Here is a 13,875-nt window from a genome sequence, read left to right as displayed (position 1 = left end):
TTATATTCAGAGCAGGACATCCAAATAAATGGCTGGATGCAGTTTTGGTTGCCATGGAAACCAAATGTCATCATTTCACTAAAACTGAAACCAACTTTACTGACATAGTGGACACAATTAGCACAAATGACTGGCTAAATTAAATAATTGGGAAAGGATAGGGGTGGAGAAGTGGATAGCATAGTGAGCTGCAGAGAGAGTGGGTGGCTGGGGGTGGGGGATGCATCATGTTTTAATACAAGAACAGTCTGGACACAGTCGCCACACTTCAAGCAGAATAGGCTTTGCACTTGACATACTCTAGTGTGCTGTCCGAGGTGCTGAAATGATGCCTTGTTTTCTTGCTCTCTTTTGTTAGGCCATTCAGCTGCAGTTGTGTTCGCGCGTGCGTGTGTGTGAGAGAGAGAGAGAATGGGTGCCTAAAATGCAACATATATGTACACTGCTCTTTGTATATTACCTCATTTACCACGTGGCGTCGCTGTTGATCCATCAGAGTCAGCGCTACTCTCTGAACCAACTAAGCCCCTCCTGTTTTCAGGCGGCAGGGACGTTTCCTCAGTCTTTGTTATAAAGAGACAGAGGACGGTGGAACAAACAGAATTTTCCAACCATATTCAAGGCTCAACTCGGCTGGTGTCTTTCATACTGCCTAAAACATCTGGCCGTGATATTCCTTCTTTGTTCATGTTGGACAGAATCATGGCTTTGCCTTGTAGATGGAGCTATTTCGGGATATATCTAGGGCTTTTTCTTCTGGATTGTTTTTGGGAAACGGTGTCTGGGCAGCTTTCCTATTCCATCTCAGAAGAGCTAAACCCAGGGAGTCCTGTTGGAAATATAGCTAAGGACCTAAATCTTAATTCACAAGACTTGGAATCCCGTATGTTTCAGATTGTTACTGGATCAAAAAGAAAATTCTTTGAGGTAAATCTCAAGACTGGTGTTCTGTATGTGAGCGAGAGGATAGACAGAGAGGAGCTCTGTGCAGAGGAACTTAAATGCTCAGTAAGTGTAGAAGCTGTGATAAATAACCCTTTGAAGCTTTATCGTATTAACGTGGACATTTTAGATGTAAATGACAATGCCCCATTGTTTACAACTAAATTGCAAAATTTGTACATAGCAGAGAGTACTTTACCAGGAGTGAAATTCGCATTATCTGAAGCAAGTGATGCAGACGTCGGGAGAAACGGAGTCAGTACTTATAAATTAAGTCAAAATGAACATTTCTCTTTGGCAGTGCACAAGGCAGGGGACAGTGTGTCTGCTGAGTTAGTGCTGCAGAAATCCTTAGACCGAGAGAAGCAGCCTGTGATCACCATGACACTGACCGCTATAGATGGAGGGAGTCCACCGAAATCAGGCACCTCACAGATCATTATTAATGTTTTAGACAACAATGATAACATTCCGATATTCAGCGAAACGTTGTATAAGACAAAAATTCCGGAAAACACGCCCCTGGGTACAACAGTCATCGCTGTGAATGCCACCGATTCAGATGAGGGTCTGAACAGTGAGGTTGTGTATTCGTTGAGGAGCAAGGATCAAGATCATGTACTTGATATTTTTGAAATTAACAGTCAAACAGGCGCGATTAAAGTAAAAGGAAATATAGACTATGAAGAAAAAAAGGCTTTTGAGATACGTGTAGAGGCCAGTGACAAAGGCCAGCCTCCGATGTCTGCTCACTGTAAAGTGCTGGTAGAAGTGGTGGACCTAAATGATAACGCTCCTGAGATCACTGTCACCTCATTGCACAACAACGTGAGAGAGGACGCTAGTCTAGGTACTGTAGTTGCACTTGTGTCAGTCCTTGATAAAGATGGTGGAAAAAACGGTGAGGTGAAAATACAAATAAAAAATGAGGTTCCACTGAAACTTGAAACAAACTACAAAAACTATTATTCTTTGTTAGTTGGCGGGGCCCTAGACAGAGAGAGTGTCTCTAACTACAACGTCACCATTGTGGCCACTGATATAGGAGCCAGCCCACTCTCCAGCACGACTGTAGTTTCTATACACGTTTCTGACGTCAATGATAACGCACCTCGGTTCCCAGAGCCCCTAATTAATGTATACGTGAATGAGAACAGTCCAGTAGGAGCAGTTATTAGAAGAGTGACTGCAACCGATCCTGACGTTGACCAGAACAGCCAGGTGAGATATTCATTTATTCAAAGTAGTAGTGACACATTGCCATTATCTGCAATGGTAAACATCAACTCAGAGACTGGAGATATAGTCAGCCTGCAATCTTTTGACTTCGAGGAGTTAAAAACTTTTCAGTTTAAAGTTCAGGCCACAGACTCTGGTGTTCCTCCGCTCAGCAGCAACGTGACTGTAAACGTTTTTATCCTGGATGAGAATGACAACAGTCCCTCGATTCTCGCGCCCTATTCTGAGCACGGCTCCGTTAACAGTGAGAGCATCCCCTACTCTGCTGAAGCGGGATACTTTGTGGCAAAGATCAGGGCTGTAGACGCAGACTCTGGATACAATGCGCTGCTTTCTTATCACCTCTCTGAACCCAAAGGAAACAACCTCTTCAGGATCGGAACCAGCAACGGGGAAATCAGGACTAAAAGGAGAATGAGTGACAATGACCTGAAAACTCACTCCTTGGTGGTTTTGGTCTCTGATAACGGAGAACCCTCCATGTCAGCTACTGTGTCTATTGAGGTGGTGGTGGTTGAAAGCACAGCTGACATCCAGACTCAGTTCCGACATGTGCCCATAAAGGAGGACAGCTTCTCTGATTTAAACCTGTATCTGCTGATCGCCATTGTGTCGGTGTCAGTGATTTTTCTGCTGAGCCTCATCAGTTTAATAGCTGTCAAATGCCACAGGACAGACGGCAGTTTCAGCAGGTACAGCGCCCCAATGATCACCACCCACCCTGACGGCAGCTGGTCTTACTCTAAAGCTACTCAGCAGTATGACGTCTGTTTCAGCTCAGACACACTCAAGAGTGACGTAGTGGTTTTCCCCGCGCCGTTTCCACCTGTGGATGCGGAGCTGATCAGTATTAACGGAGGAGACACTTTTACCAGGACTCAGACTTTACCTAATAAAGAAAAGGTAAGAAACTATGAAAAAGCAACACGAGATTTTACATTTCGGGTTGTGGCTGTGAACGTGTGATTCTTTGTTCCTTTTTTTTATTGATGAAGTGAAATGAAAAGCTTTTACATTTGTTTTGTGTGATGTGTTAACAAACAGTACGCCTCCTAGTCACCCTTTCGAGAGCGCCACAACGACATGTACGTCGTTGTCCATGGTGCTGAAATAAGCACCAAAGTGTGAGGTGGTGTGAGAGGTATGGAGGATGTGAAAGTGACATTTCATCTAGTGCATAGTGGTTTTTCCTGGTGTTACCCGGCATTTTCTCTCGGGTTTTCTTACAGTCATTTATATTTATTGATGCATGATGTATACCGGATTTCATCACACTTGGAGAACGTCTGTGTTTGAATAGTTACATTACCTTAATTTAGAAACTCAAATGGAAATAGAGAAAGACAGTGTTGTTCATTAGTATTTTAATTTTTTTCTATCTCTATCTATATCTCTATCTTCTATTAACAAGCTGCTGTGAATAAGTAAATAAGGCAATAAGTGTGTCTTGTGATTTGTGATTTCTTGTGAGCTGTTTGTTGACTTGGAAGTTCAGACGGTTATTTTTCTGTTTTTTTTTGTGAGTGTAGTTATTACAAAAAACCACATGGGGACATTGTAGACTATCACATTTTGATGCTCCTCGTGGTTGCTTGAGGCTCCTCCCAGAATCAGAGGATGATGATGTTTCTCTGGGCTTTGTTACAAAGAGACGCAGGGCGAGAGTGGATTGTGTTGCCATCATTTTGTCCATTAGCCCTACAAAGAGCAAGAATCTGGATTCTGCCATTTTGCTTTTATTCTGAATAATTCGATGGGATTTTGGAGACTGGAATCCATATGCTCTACTTACGTTTGATATAAATATGTCGACACGGAGGATATGCAGCCATTTAGGAATTTATGTAGTCGTTGTTCTGTTGGATTGTTGCTGGGAAGCGGTGTCTGGGCAGCTCTCTTACTCTGTATCAGAGGAGGTAAACCCAGGGACGTCTGTGGGAAATCTCGCCAAAGATCTAAATCTTAATGTTCACGATTTAGAGGCACGTATGTTCCAGATTGTAAGTGGATCAAAGAGAAAATATTTCGAAGTAAATCTGAAAACGGGTGTCCTTTATGTAAATGACCGAATAGACCGCGAGGAGCTCTGTGCGAAGGCTACAAAATGCACCGTTAATGTAGAGGCAGTGATCAACAATCCACTGAAGCTGTATCGTTTGGAGATAAATGTAGTCGATATAAATGATAATGCACCGGATTTCTCTGAGAATTCGCAGACTCTTAACATTGCTGAAAGTACAGTGCCAGGGGGGAAATTTGGATTTATTGGAGCATCAGATCTCGACGTTGGTAAGAATAGTGTTAGTACGTATAAGCTAAATCCAAATGATTATTTTTCTTTAGAGATTCACAGGGGTGGGGAGAGTGTGTCTGCCAAGCTTGTGCTTCAGAAAGCTTTAGACCGAGAAACACAACCTACAATAAAACTCACAGTGACCGCGGTCGACGGAGGAAATCCACCGAAGTCAGGGACATCCCAAATTCGTATAAATGTTTTAGACAATAACGACAATGCTCCTATTTTCAGCCAACCCTTATACAAGGCACGCATTTTGGAGAACATAGCAGTAGGTAAAACTGTTGTAGTTTTGAATGGGACAGACGCAGATGAGGGTTTAAACAGTGAAATAGAATATTCATTGAGAAGTAAAGGTCAGGAGCAGGTTTTAGATTTATTTCAAATAGACTCTAAAACAGGTGCAATTTTAGTCAAAGGTGATATCGACTATGAGGAAAATGCAGCGTTTGAGATTCATGCACAGGCCAGTGACAAAGGCCAGCCTCCGATGTCAGCCGATTGTAAAGTGCTGGTAGAAGTGGTGGACCTGAACGACAACGCTCCTGAGATCACTGTGACGTCACTGGTAAATACAGTGAGGGAGGACGCTGAGGCAGGTACTGCTATTGCACTTGTTTCTGTACTGGACAAAGATAGTGGTAAAAACGGGGCAATGAAAGCTGTAATTGCAAATGATGCACCATTTAAACTGGACACAAATTATAAAAATTATTACTCATTAGTAGTTAATGGTCCGCTTGATAGAGAGACTAAGGCTCAGTACAATGTTACTATTGTAGCAACTGATGAAGGGACTCCACCTCTCTCCAGCACCAACATAGTTACTGTTCATGTTTCTGATGTCAATGATAACCCACCTCGCTTCTCGGAGCCGCTGGTTAATGTTTATGTGAAAGAGAATAGTCCAGTGGGATCTGTTATTAAGACAGTGACTGCAGTTGATGCTGACACTGATCAAAATGGTCAAGTGAGATATTCATTTATACATAACAACAGCAACTCAGTACCTCTCTCGACAATGGTAAACATCAACTCAGAGACTGGAGATATAGTCAGCCTGCAGGCCTTTAACTTCGAGGAGTTAAAAACTTTTCTGTTTAAAGTTCAGGCCACAGACTCTGGTGTTCCTCCACTCAGCAACAACGTGACTGTAAACGTTTTTATCCTGGATGAGAATGACAACAGTCCCTCGANACTGTGAACGTTTTTATCCTGGATGAGAATGACAACAGTCCCTCGATTCTCGCGCCCTATTCTGAGCACAGTTCCGTTAACAGTGAGAGCATCCCCTACTCTGCTGAAGCGGGATACTTTGTGGCAAAGATCAGGGCTGTAGACGCAGACTCTGGATACAATGCGCTGCTTTCTTATCACCTCTCTGAGCCCAAGGGAAACAACCTCTTCAGGATCGGAACCAGCTCCGGGGAAATAAGGACAAAGAGGAGAATGAGTGACAATGACCTGAAAACTCACCCCTTGATGGTCTTGGTCTCTGATAACGGAGAACCCTCCCTGTCAGCTACTGTGTCTATTGAGGTGGTGGTGGTTGAAAGCACAGCTGAAATCCAGACTCAGTTCAGACATGTGCCCATAAAAGAGGACAGCTTCTCTGATTTAAACCTGTATCTGCTGATTGCCATTGCGTCGGTTTCAGTGATCTTTCTGCTGAGTCTCATCAGTTTAATAGCTGTCAAATGCCACAGGACAGACAGCAGTTTCAGCAGGTACAGCGCCCCAATGATCACCACCCACCCTGACGGAAGCTGGTCTTACTCTAAGGCTACTCAGCAGTATGACGTCTGTTTCAGCTCAGACACGCTCAAGAGTGACGTAGTGGTTTTCCCCGCACCGTTTCCACCTGTGGATGCAGAGCTGATCAGTATTAACGGAGGAGACACTTTTACCAGGACTCAGACCTTACCTAATAAAGAAAAGGTAAGAAAATGATTAAAAAGCAATATGCCTCAATGTATATGATTCTAGGGCCGAAAGCATTCCCGACGTTTTTTTTATCGCTTATGAAGTGAAATAACTTTCCACATTGTATTTAGAGACATCATTTTTGACTTTGGGTTTTTTTTAATCGCACATCAGCCAGAGTAATGACACTAGCCTATCTGAAGTTTATAAGCCTCTCACACTATGCAGAGTGTGTATGTCGTTGTCCAAGGTGCTGAAATAAACACCGCGATGTGCTGTGTGCGGTCTTCTTAGTGTAACGCGGAAAACTGTCTATCCTTTATAAAAGAAGTAGTGTCTTTTCCTGGCACATCTATTTGTATTGTATAAAAATATTAGGGTATTCATTCACTAATTAATTATGGAAACTTCGTTTTTATCACATTTAAAGAAAATAATCTGATACTTTATTTCAATCTCTTCATTTCATTCGTTTTTCCCTTTTGAAAAAACTTATTTCTATTCGCAACCAACAGTTTCACCTCCCTCTTTATCTTTAGTGTCTTGTAATGTTTTATTTGTAATGGACGCCATGTTTTAAAATTGTGATGCTTTGTAGCCGTTATATCACAAAAAATGTAAATGTCTATTTTTATGGATAAAATAATAACAACATTTAAAAAACACTAGAATGAGACAGAGCAGACTATTGTGTCGAATTTAGTTTATTTGGTTGTTGGATATAACTGAACACAATTCGGGTTGTTTTTAGGAAATTGCTCACTTTGCACAGTTGGTCAGTTATTCCTTTGTCAATCAGAGGCTGTAAGCAATTACTTTGCATCACCACACGGGGACACTGTAGACCATGACATCTGGACATTATTTAGGAAGGCACAAGGCTCCTCCCAGAAATAGAGGATGAAGATGTTTCTTTGGGCTTTGTTACAAAGAGACGGAGGGCGAGAAGGAGAGAAAAGGATCAGTAACAATGCTGGCCTCTAATATGACTGTTTGACGAAGAGTGGCCAGACTTGGATATCTACATTTTTCGTATTGGATATAATTATGTATTTCTCAGGCAAAACGAACCTTTTTCGTTATTATCTTGTGGTCGTGCTGTTGAATTATTGCTGGGAAGCGGTGTCTGGACAGCTCTCGTATTCTGTTTCAGAGGAGGTAAACCCGGGGACGTCTGTTGGAAATATCGTCAAGGACCTAAACCTCAATGTCCAGGAGTTACAGTCTCGTATGTTTCACATTGTAAGTGGATCAAAAAGAAAATATTTCGACGTAAATCTGAAAACGGGTGTTCTTTATGTAAATGACAGAATAGACCGTGAGGAGCTCTGTGCGAAGGCTCCAAAATGCACTGTCAATGTAGAGGCCGTGATCAACAATCCACTGAAGCTGTATCGTTTAGAGATAAATGTAGTCGATATAAATGATAATGCCCCACATTTCTCTGAGGATTTACAATCACTTGACATTGCAGAAAGTTCTTTTCCAGGACTCAAATTTGGACTGGTAGAGGCATCGGATTTGGATGTAGGCAAGAACGGTGTGAATACATACAAGCTTAGTAGTAATGATTATTTTTCTTTGGAAATTCACAAAGGAGGGGATAGCGTGTCTGCGGAGTTAGTACTGCAGAAAGCTTTAGACCGCGAGCATGACTCTGTTATAAAACTCACACTTACTGCAGTAGACGGAGGAAATCCACCGAAGTCAGGGACATCCCAAATTATTGTAAATGTTTTAGACAACAACGACAATATCCCCGTTTTCAGTGAATCGTTATATAAAATTAAAATTCCGGAAAATTTGCCAACAGGGTCTAGAGTAATCATTCTGAATGCAACAGACGCAGATGAGGGTTTAAACAGTGAAATAGAATATTCATTGAGAAGTAAAGGTCAGGATCAGGTTTTAGATTTATTTCAAATAGATTCTAAAACAGGTGTAATTTTAGTCAAAGGTGAGATCGACTATGAGGAAAATGCAGCGTTTGAGATTCGGGCACAGGCCAGTGACAAAGGCCAGCCTCCAATGTCTGCTCATTGTAAAGTGCTGGTAGAAGTGGTGGACCTGAACGACAACGCTCCTGAGATAACTGTGACGTCACTGGTAAATACAGTGAGGGAGGACGCTGAGGCAGGTACTGCCATTGCACTTGTTTCTGTACAGGACAAAGATAGTGGTAAAAACGGGGCAATGAAAGCTGTAATTGCAAATGATGCACCATTTAAACTGGACACAAATTATAAAAATTATTACTCATTAGTAGTTAATGGTCCGCTTGATAGAGAGACTAAGGCTCAATACAATGTTACTATTGTAGCAACTGATGAAGGGACTCCACCTCGCTCCAGCACCAACATAGTTACTGTTCATGTTTCTGATGTCAATGATAACCCACCTCGCTTCTCGGAGCCGCTGATTAATGTTTATGTTAAAGAGAATAGTCCAGTAGGATCTGTTATTAAGACAGTGACTGCAGTTGATGCTGACACTGATCAAAATGGTCAAGTGAGATATTCATTTATACATGACAACAGTAACTCAGTGCCTCTCTCGACAATGGTAAACATTAACTCAGAGACTGGAGATATAGTCAGCCTGCAGGCCTTTAACTTCGAGGAGTTAAAAACTTTTCAGTTTAAAGTTCAGGCCACAGACTCTGTTGTTCCTCCGCTCAGCAGCAACGTGACTGTAAACGTTTTTATCCTGGATGAGAATGACAACAGTCCCTCGATTCTCGCGCCCTATTCTGAGCACGGCTCCGTTAACAGCGAGAGCATCCCCTACTCTGCTGAAGCGGGATACTTTGTGGCAAAGATCAGGGCTGTAGACGCAGACTCTGGATACAATGCGCTGCTTTCTTATCACCTCTCTGAGCCCAAAGGAAACAACCTCTTCAGGATCGGAACCAGCTCCGGGGAAATCAGGACTAAGAGGAGAATGAGTGACAATGACCTGAAAACTCACCCCTTGGTGGTCTTGGTCTCTGATAACGGAGAACCCTCCCTGTCAGCTACTGTGTCTATTGAGGTGGTGGTGGTTGAAAGCACAGCTGACATACAGACTCAGTTCAGACATGTGCCCATAAAGGAGGGCAGCTTCTCTGATTTAAACCTGTATCTGCTGATTGCCATTGCGTCGGTTTCAGTGATCTTTCTGCTGAGCCTCATCAGTTTAATAGCTGTCAAATGTCACAGGACAGACGGCAGTTTCAGCAAGTACAGCGCCCCAATGATCACCACCCACCCTGACGGGAGCTGGTCTTACTCTAAAGCTACTCAGCAGTATGACGTCTGTTTCAGCTCAGACACGCTCAAGAGTGACGTGGTTGTTTTCCCCGCACCGTTTCCACCTGTGGATGCAGAGCTAATCAGTATTAACGGAGGAGACACTTTTACCAGGACTCAAACTTTACCAAACAAAGAAAAGGTAAGAAAATGATTAAAAAGCAATATGCCTCAATGTATATGATTTTAGGCCGAAAGAATTCCCCGACGTTTTTTTTTTCGCTTATGAAGTGAAATAACTTTCCACATTATATTTATAGACAACATTTTTGACTTTTTTTTTTTAATCCTAAATATGCCAGAGTAATGACACTAGCCTATCTGAAGTTCATAAGCCTCTAACACTATGCAGAGTGTGTATGTCGTTGTCCAAGGTTCTGAAATAAACACCGCAATGTGCTGTGTGCGGTCTTCTTAGTGTAACGCAGAAAACTGTCTACCCTTTATAAAGAAGTAGTGTCTTTTCCTGGCACATCTATTTGTATTGTATAAAAATATTAGGGTATTCATTCACTAATTAATTATGGAAACTTCGTTTTTATCAAATTTAAAGAAAATAATCTGATACTTTATTTCATTCTCTTCATTTCATTCGTTTTTCCCTTTTGAAAAAAACTTATTTCTATTCGCAACCAACAGTTTCACCTCCCTCTTTATCTTTAGTGTCTTGTAATGTTTTATTTGTAATGGACGCCATGTTTTAACATTGTGAAGCTTTGTAGCCGTTACATCAGTAAAATGTAAAGGTCTATTGTTAGGGATAAGATAAAAATAACATTCAAAAAACACTAGAATGAGACAGAGCAGACTATTGTGTCGAATTTTGTTCATTTGGTTGTTGGATATAACTGAACACAATTCGGTTTGTTATTAGGAAATTGCTCACTTTGCAGTTGGTCAGTTATTCCTTTGTCAATCAGAGGCTGTAAGCAATTATTTTGCATCACCACACGGGGACACTGTAGACCATGACATCTGGACATTATTTAGGAAGGCACAAGGCTCCTCCCAGAAATAGAGGATGAAGATGTTTCTTTGGGCTTTGTTACAAAGAGACGGAGGGCGAGAGAGAGAAAGGATCAGTAACAATGCTGGCCTCTAATATGACTGTTTGACGAAGAGTGGCCAGACTTGGATATCTGCATTTTTCGTATTGGATATAACTATGCATTTCTCAGGCAACACGAACCTTTTTCGGATTTATTTTGTGGTCGTGCTGCTGAATTATTGCTGGGAAGCGGTGTCTGGACAGCTCTCGTATTCTGTTTCAGAGGAGGTAAACCCGGGGACGTATGTTGGAAATATTGCCAAGGACCTAAACCTCAATGTCCAGGAGTTAGAGTCTCGTATGTTTCAGATTATTCATGGATCAAAAAGAAAATATTTCGACGTTAATCTGAAAACGGGTGTTCTTTATGTAAATGACAGAATAGACCGTGAGGAGCTCTGTGCGAAGGCTCCAAAATGCACTGTCAATGTAGAGGCCATGATCGACAAGCCACTGAAGCTTTATCGTTTAGAGATAAATGTAGTCGATATAAATGACAATGCACCGCATTTCTCTGAGGATTTACAATCACTTGACATTGCAGAAAGTTCTTTTCCAGGCCTTAAATTTGGACTGGTAGGGGCATCGGATTTGGATGTAGGCAAGAACGGTGTGAATTCATACAAGCTTAGTAGTAATGATTATTTTTCTTTGGAAATTCACAAAAGAGGGGATAGCGTGTCTGCCGAGTTAGTACTGCAGAAAGCTTTAGACCGCGAGCATGACTCTGTTATAAAACTCACACTAACTGCAGTAGACGGAGGAAATCCAACGAAGTCAGGAACATCACAAATTATTATCAACGTTTTAGATATTAACGACAATACCCCCGTTTTCAGTGAATCGTTATACAAAATTCGAATTCCGGAAAACTTGCCAACGGGGTCTAGAGTAATCATTCTGAATGCGACAGACGCAGATGAGGGTTTAAACAGTGAAATAGAATATTCATTGAGAAGTAAAGGTCAGGATCAAGTTTTAGATTTATTTCAAATAGACTCTAAAACAGCTGCAATTTTAGTCAAAGGTGAGATCGACTATGAGGAAAATGCAGCGTTTGAGATTCATGCACAGGCCAGTGACAAAGGCCAGCCTCCAATGTCTGCTCATTGTAAAGTGCTGGTAGAAGTGGTGGACCTGAACGACAACGCTCCTGAGATCACTGTGACGTCACTAGTAAATACAGTGAGGGAGGACGCTGAAGCAGGTACTGCCATTGCACTTGTTTCTGTACAGGACAAAGATAGTGGTAAAAACGGGGCAATGAAAGCTGTAATTGCAAATGATGCACCATTTAAACTGGACACAAATTATAAAAATTATTACTCATTAGTAGTTAATGGTCCGCTTGATAGAGAGACTAAGGCTCAGTACAATGTTACTATTGTAGCAACTGATGGAGGGACTCCACCTCTCTCCAGCACCAACATAGTTACTGTTCATGTTTCTGATGTCAATGATAACCCACCTCGCTTCTCGGAACCGCTGGTTAATGTTTATGTGAAAGAGAATAGTCCGGTAGGATCTGTTATTAAGACAGTGACTGCAGTTGATGCTGACACTGATCAAAATGGTCAAGTGAGATATTCATTTATACATAACAACAACAACTCAGTACCTCTCTCGACAATGGTAAACATCAACTCAGAGACTGGAGATATAGTCAGCCTGCAGGCCTTTAACTTCGAGGAGTTAAAAACTTTTCTGTTTAAAGTTCAGGCCACAGACTCTGGTGTTCCTCCACTCAGCAACAACGTGACTGTAAACGTTTTTATCCTGGATGAGAATGACAACAGTCCCTCGATTCTCGCGCCCTATTCTGAGCACGGCTCCGTTAACAGTGAGAGCATCCCCTACTCTGCTGAAGCGGGATACTTTGTGGCAAAGATCAGGGCTGTAGACGCAGACTCTGGATACAATGCGCTGCTTTCTTATCACCTCTCTGAGCCCAAAGGAAACAACCTCTTCAGGATCGGAACCAGCACCGGAGAAATCAGGACTAAGAGGAGAATGAGTGACAATGACCTGAAAACTCACCCCTTGGTGGTCTTGGTTTCTGATAACGGAGAACCCTCCCTGTCAGCTACTGTGTCTATTGAGGTGGTGGTGGTTGAAAGCACATCTGATATCCAGACTCAGTTCAGACATGTGCCCATAAAGGAGGACAGCTTCTCTGATTTAAACCTGTATCTGCTGATTGCCATTGTTTCGGTTTCAGTGATTTTTCTGCTGAGCCTCATCAGTTTAATAGCTGTCAAATGCCACAGGACAGACGGCAGTTTCAGCAGGTACAGCGCCCCAATGATCACCACCCACCCTGATGGGAGCTGGTCTTACTCTAAAGCTACTCAGCAGTATGACGTCTGTTTCAGCTCAGACACGCTCAAGAGTGACGTAGTGGTTTTCCCCGCACCGTTTCCGCCTGTAGATGCGGAGTTGATCAGTATTAATGGAGAAGACACTTTTACCAGGACTCAGACTTTACCTAATAAAGATAAGGTAAGAACATGTTAACATTATGTGCTCAGGCATGTTATTATACTACACTGGCGTCGACTGATTGGGAATAGCTGCAGTTTTATTTCCAGTAGTTTTAAAAAAGCGTTATGCCATGTCGCATGGTGACTACTAACTGACAAAGAAATAGTCTTCAGATTTAGTAGAAAGAGAAACATTTAAAACTTTTGTATGTCTTGTTATGAACCTGTTATACATGTGTGATTTGTTGATGCATCACTAATCTCATTCATTACTTGTTGCAAGGTTTTTAATGGGTATTTCACTATCCTTGGTGCTGAACGTTTCTGCATGTGTGTTCTGTCTAATCCCCCGGACCAAAACAATATGTTTATTAATAAGGAATAAAAGACTCCGTGCAAGTGTACGGAATTTCATGCAGTCCAGTCTTCTAGAAATTGGTTGTGGTTGTAGTTGTAGTTGTGGTTGTGTGTGTGTGTGTGTGTGTGTGTGTGTGTGTGTGTGTGTGTGTGTGTGTGTGTGTGTGTGTGTGTGTGTGTGTGTGTGTGTGTGTGTGTGTGTTTCTTCTGTAACCACAATAGCTAACTCAACAAATTTTGAGTCACATTTCTAAAAACATTTCTTACAAGTAAAAGTACATAAAGGTATACAATGTTAACTTG

At 41.9% G+C, this 13,875-nt stretch overlaps 4 protein-coding genes across 4 annotated transcripts; all 4 read left to right on the top strand.

Moving 5' to 3' along the window:
* Positions 1-660: 660 nt before the first annotated feature.
* Positions 661-3,147, top strand: LOC111240011 (protocadherin alpha-3-like). Its single transcript, XM_022769968.1, has one exon. The coding sequence runs from the start codon at positions 688-690 to the stop codon at positions 3,145-3,147; it is 2,460 nt and encodes an 819-aa protein (XP_022625689.1). The 5' UTR covers positions 661-687.
* A 757-nt stretch (positions 3,148-3,904) lies between these two features.
* Positions 3,905-6,662, top strand: LOC111240010 (protocadherin alpha-3-like). The gene is made up of 3 exons (XM_022769967.1): positions 3,905-5,624; positions 5,666-6,415; positions 6,651-6,662. Exons 1-3 carry the CDS (start codon positions 3,987-3,989, stop codon positions 6,660-6,662), a joined length of 2,400 nt encoding a protein of 799 aa, XP_022625688.1. The 5' UTR covers positions 3,905-3,986.
* Positions 6,663-7,264: 602 nt separating this feature from the next.
* On the top strand, positions 7,265-10,144 carry LOC111240009 (protocadherin alpha-8-like). The gene is made up of 2 exons (XM_022769966.1): positions 7,265-9,829; positions 10,106-10,144. The coding sequence occupies exons 1-2, from the start codon at positions 7,448-7,450 to the stop codon at positions 10,142-10,144; spliced, it is 2,421 nt and encodes an 806-aa protein (XP_022625687.1). The 5' UTR covers positions 7,265-7,447.
* Positions 10,145-10,852: 708 nt separating this feature from the next.
* LOC111240012 (protocadherin alpha-8-like) lies at positions 10,853-13,234 on the top strand (the record flags this gene model as incomplete). The annotated part of the gene is made up of 1 exon (XM_022769970.1): positions 10,853-13,234. A coding segment is annotated over exon 1 (2,382 nt), but the record flags the coding sequence as incomplete, so codon positions are not given.
* Between the last annotated feature and the right edge of the window lie 641 nt (positions 13,235-13,875).

Source organism: Seriola dumerili, unplaced genomic scaffold (genome assembly GCF_002260705.1).
Source record: "Seriola dumerili isolate Sdu_G_001 unplaced genomic scaffold, Sdu_1.0 BDQW01008117.1, whole genome shotgun sequence".
NCBI lineage: Eukaryota > Metazoa > Chordata > Actinopteri > Carangiformes > Carangidae > Seriola > Seriola dumerili.
This window is presented reverse-complemented; position numbering and strand designations above follow the sequence as displayed.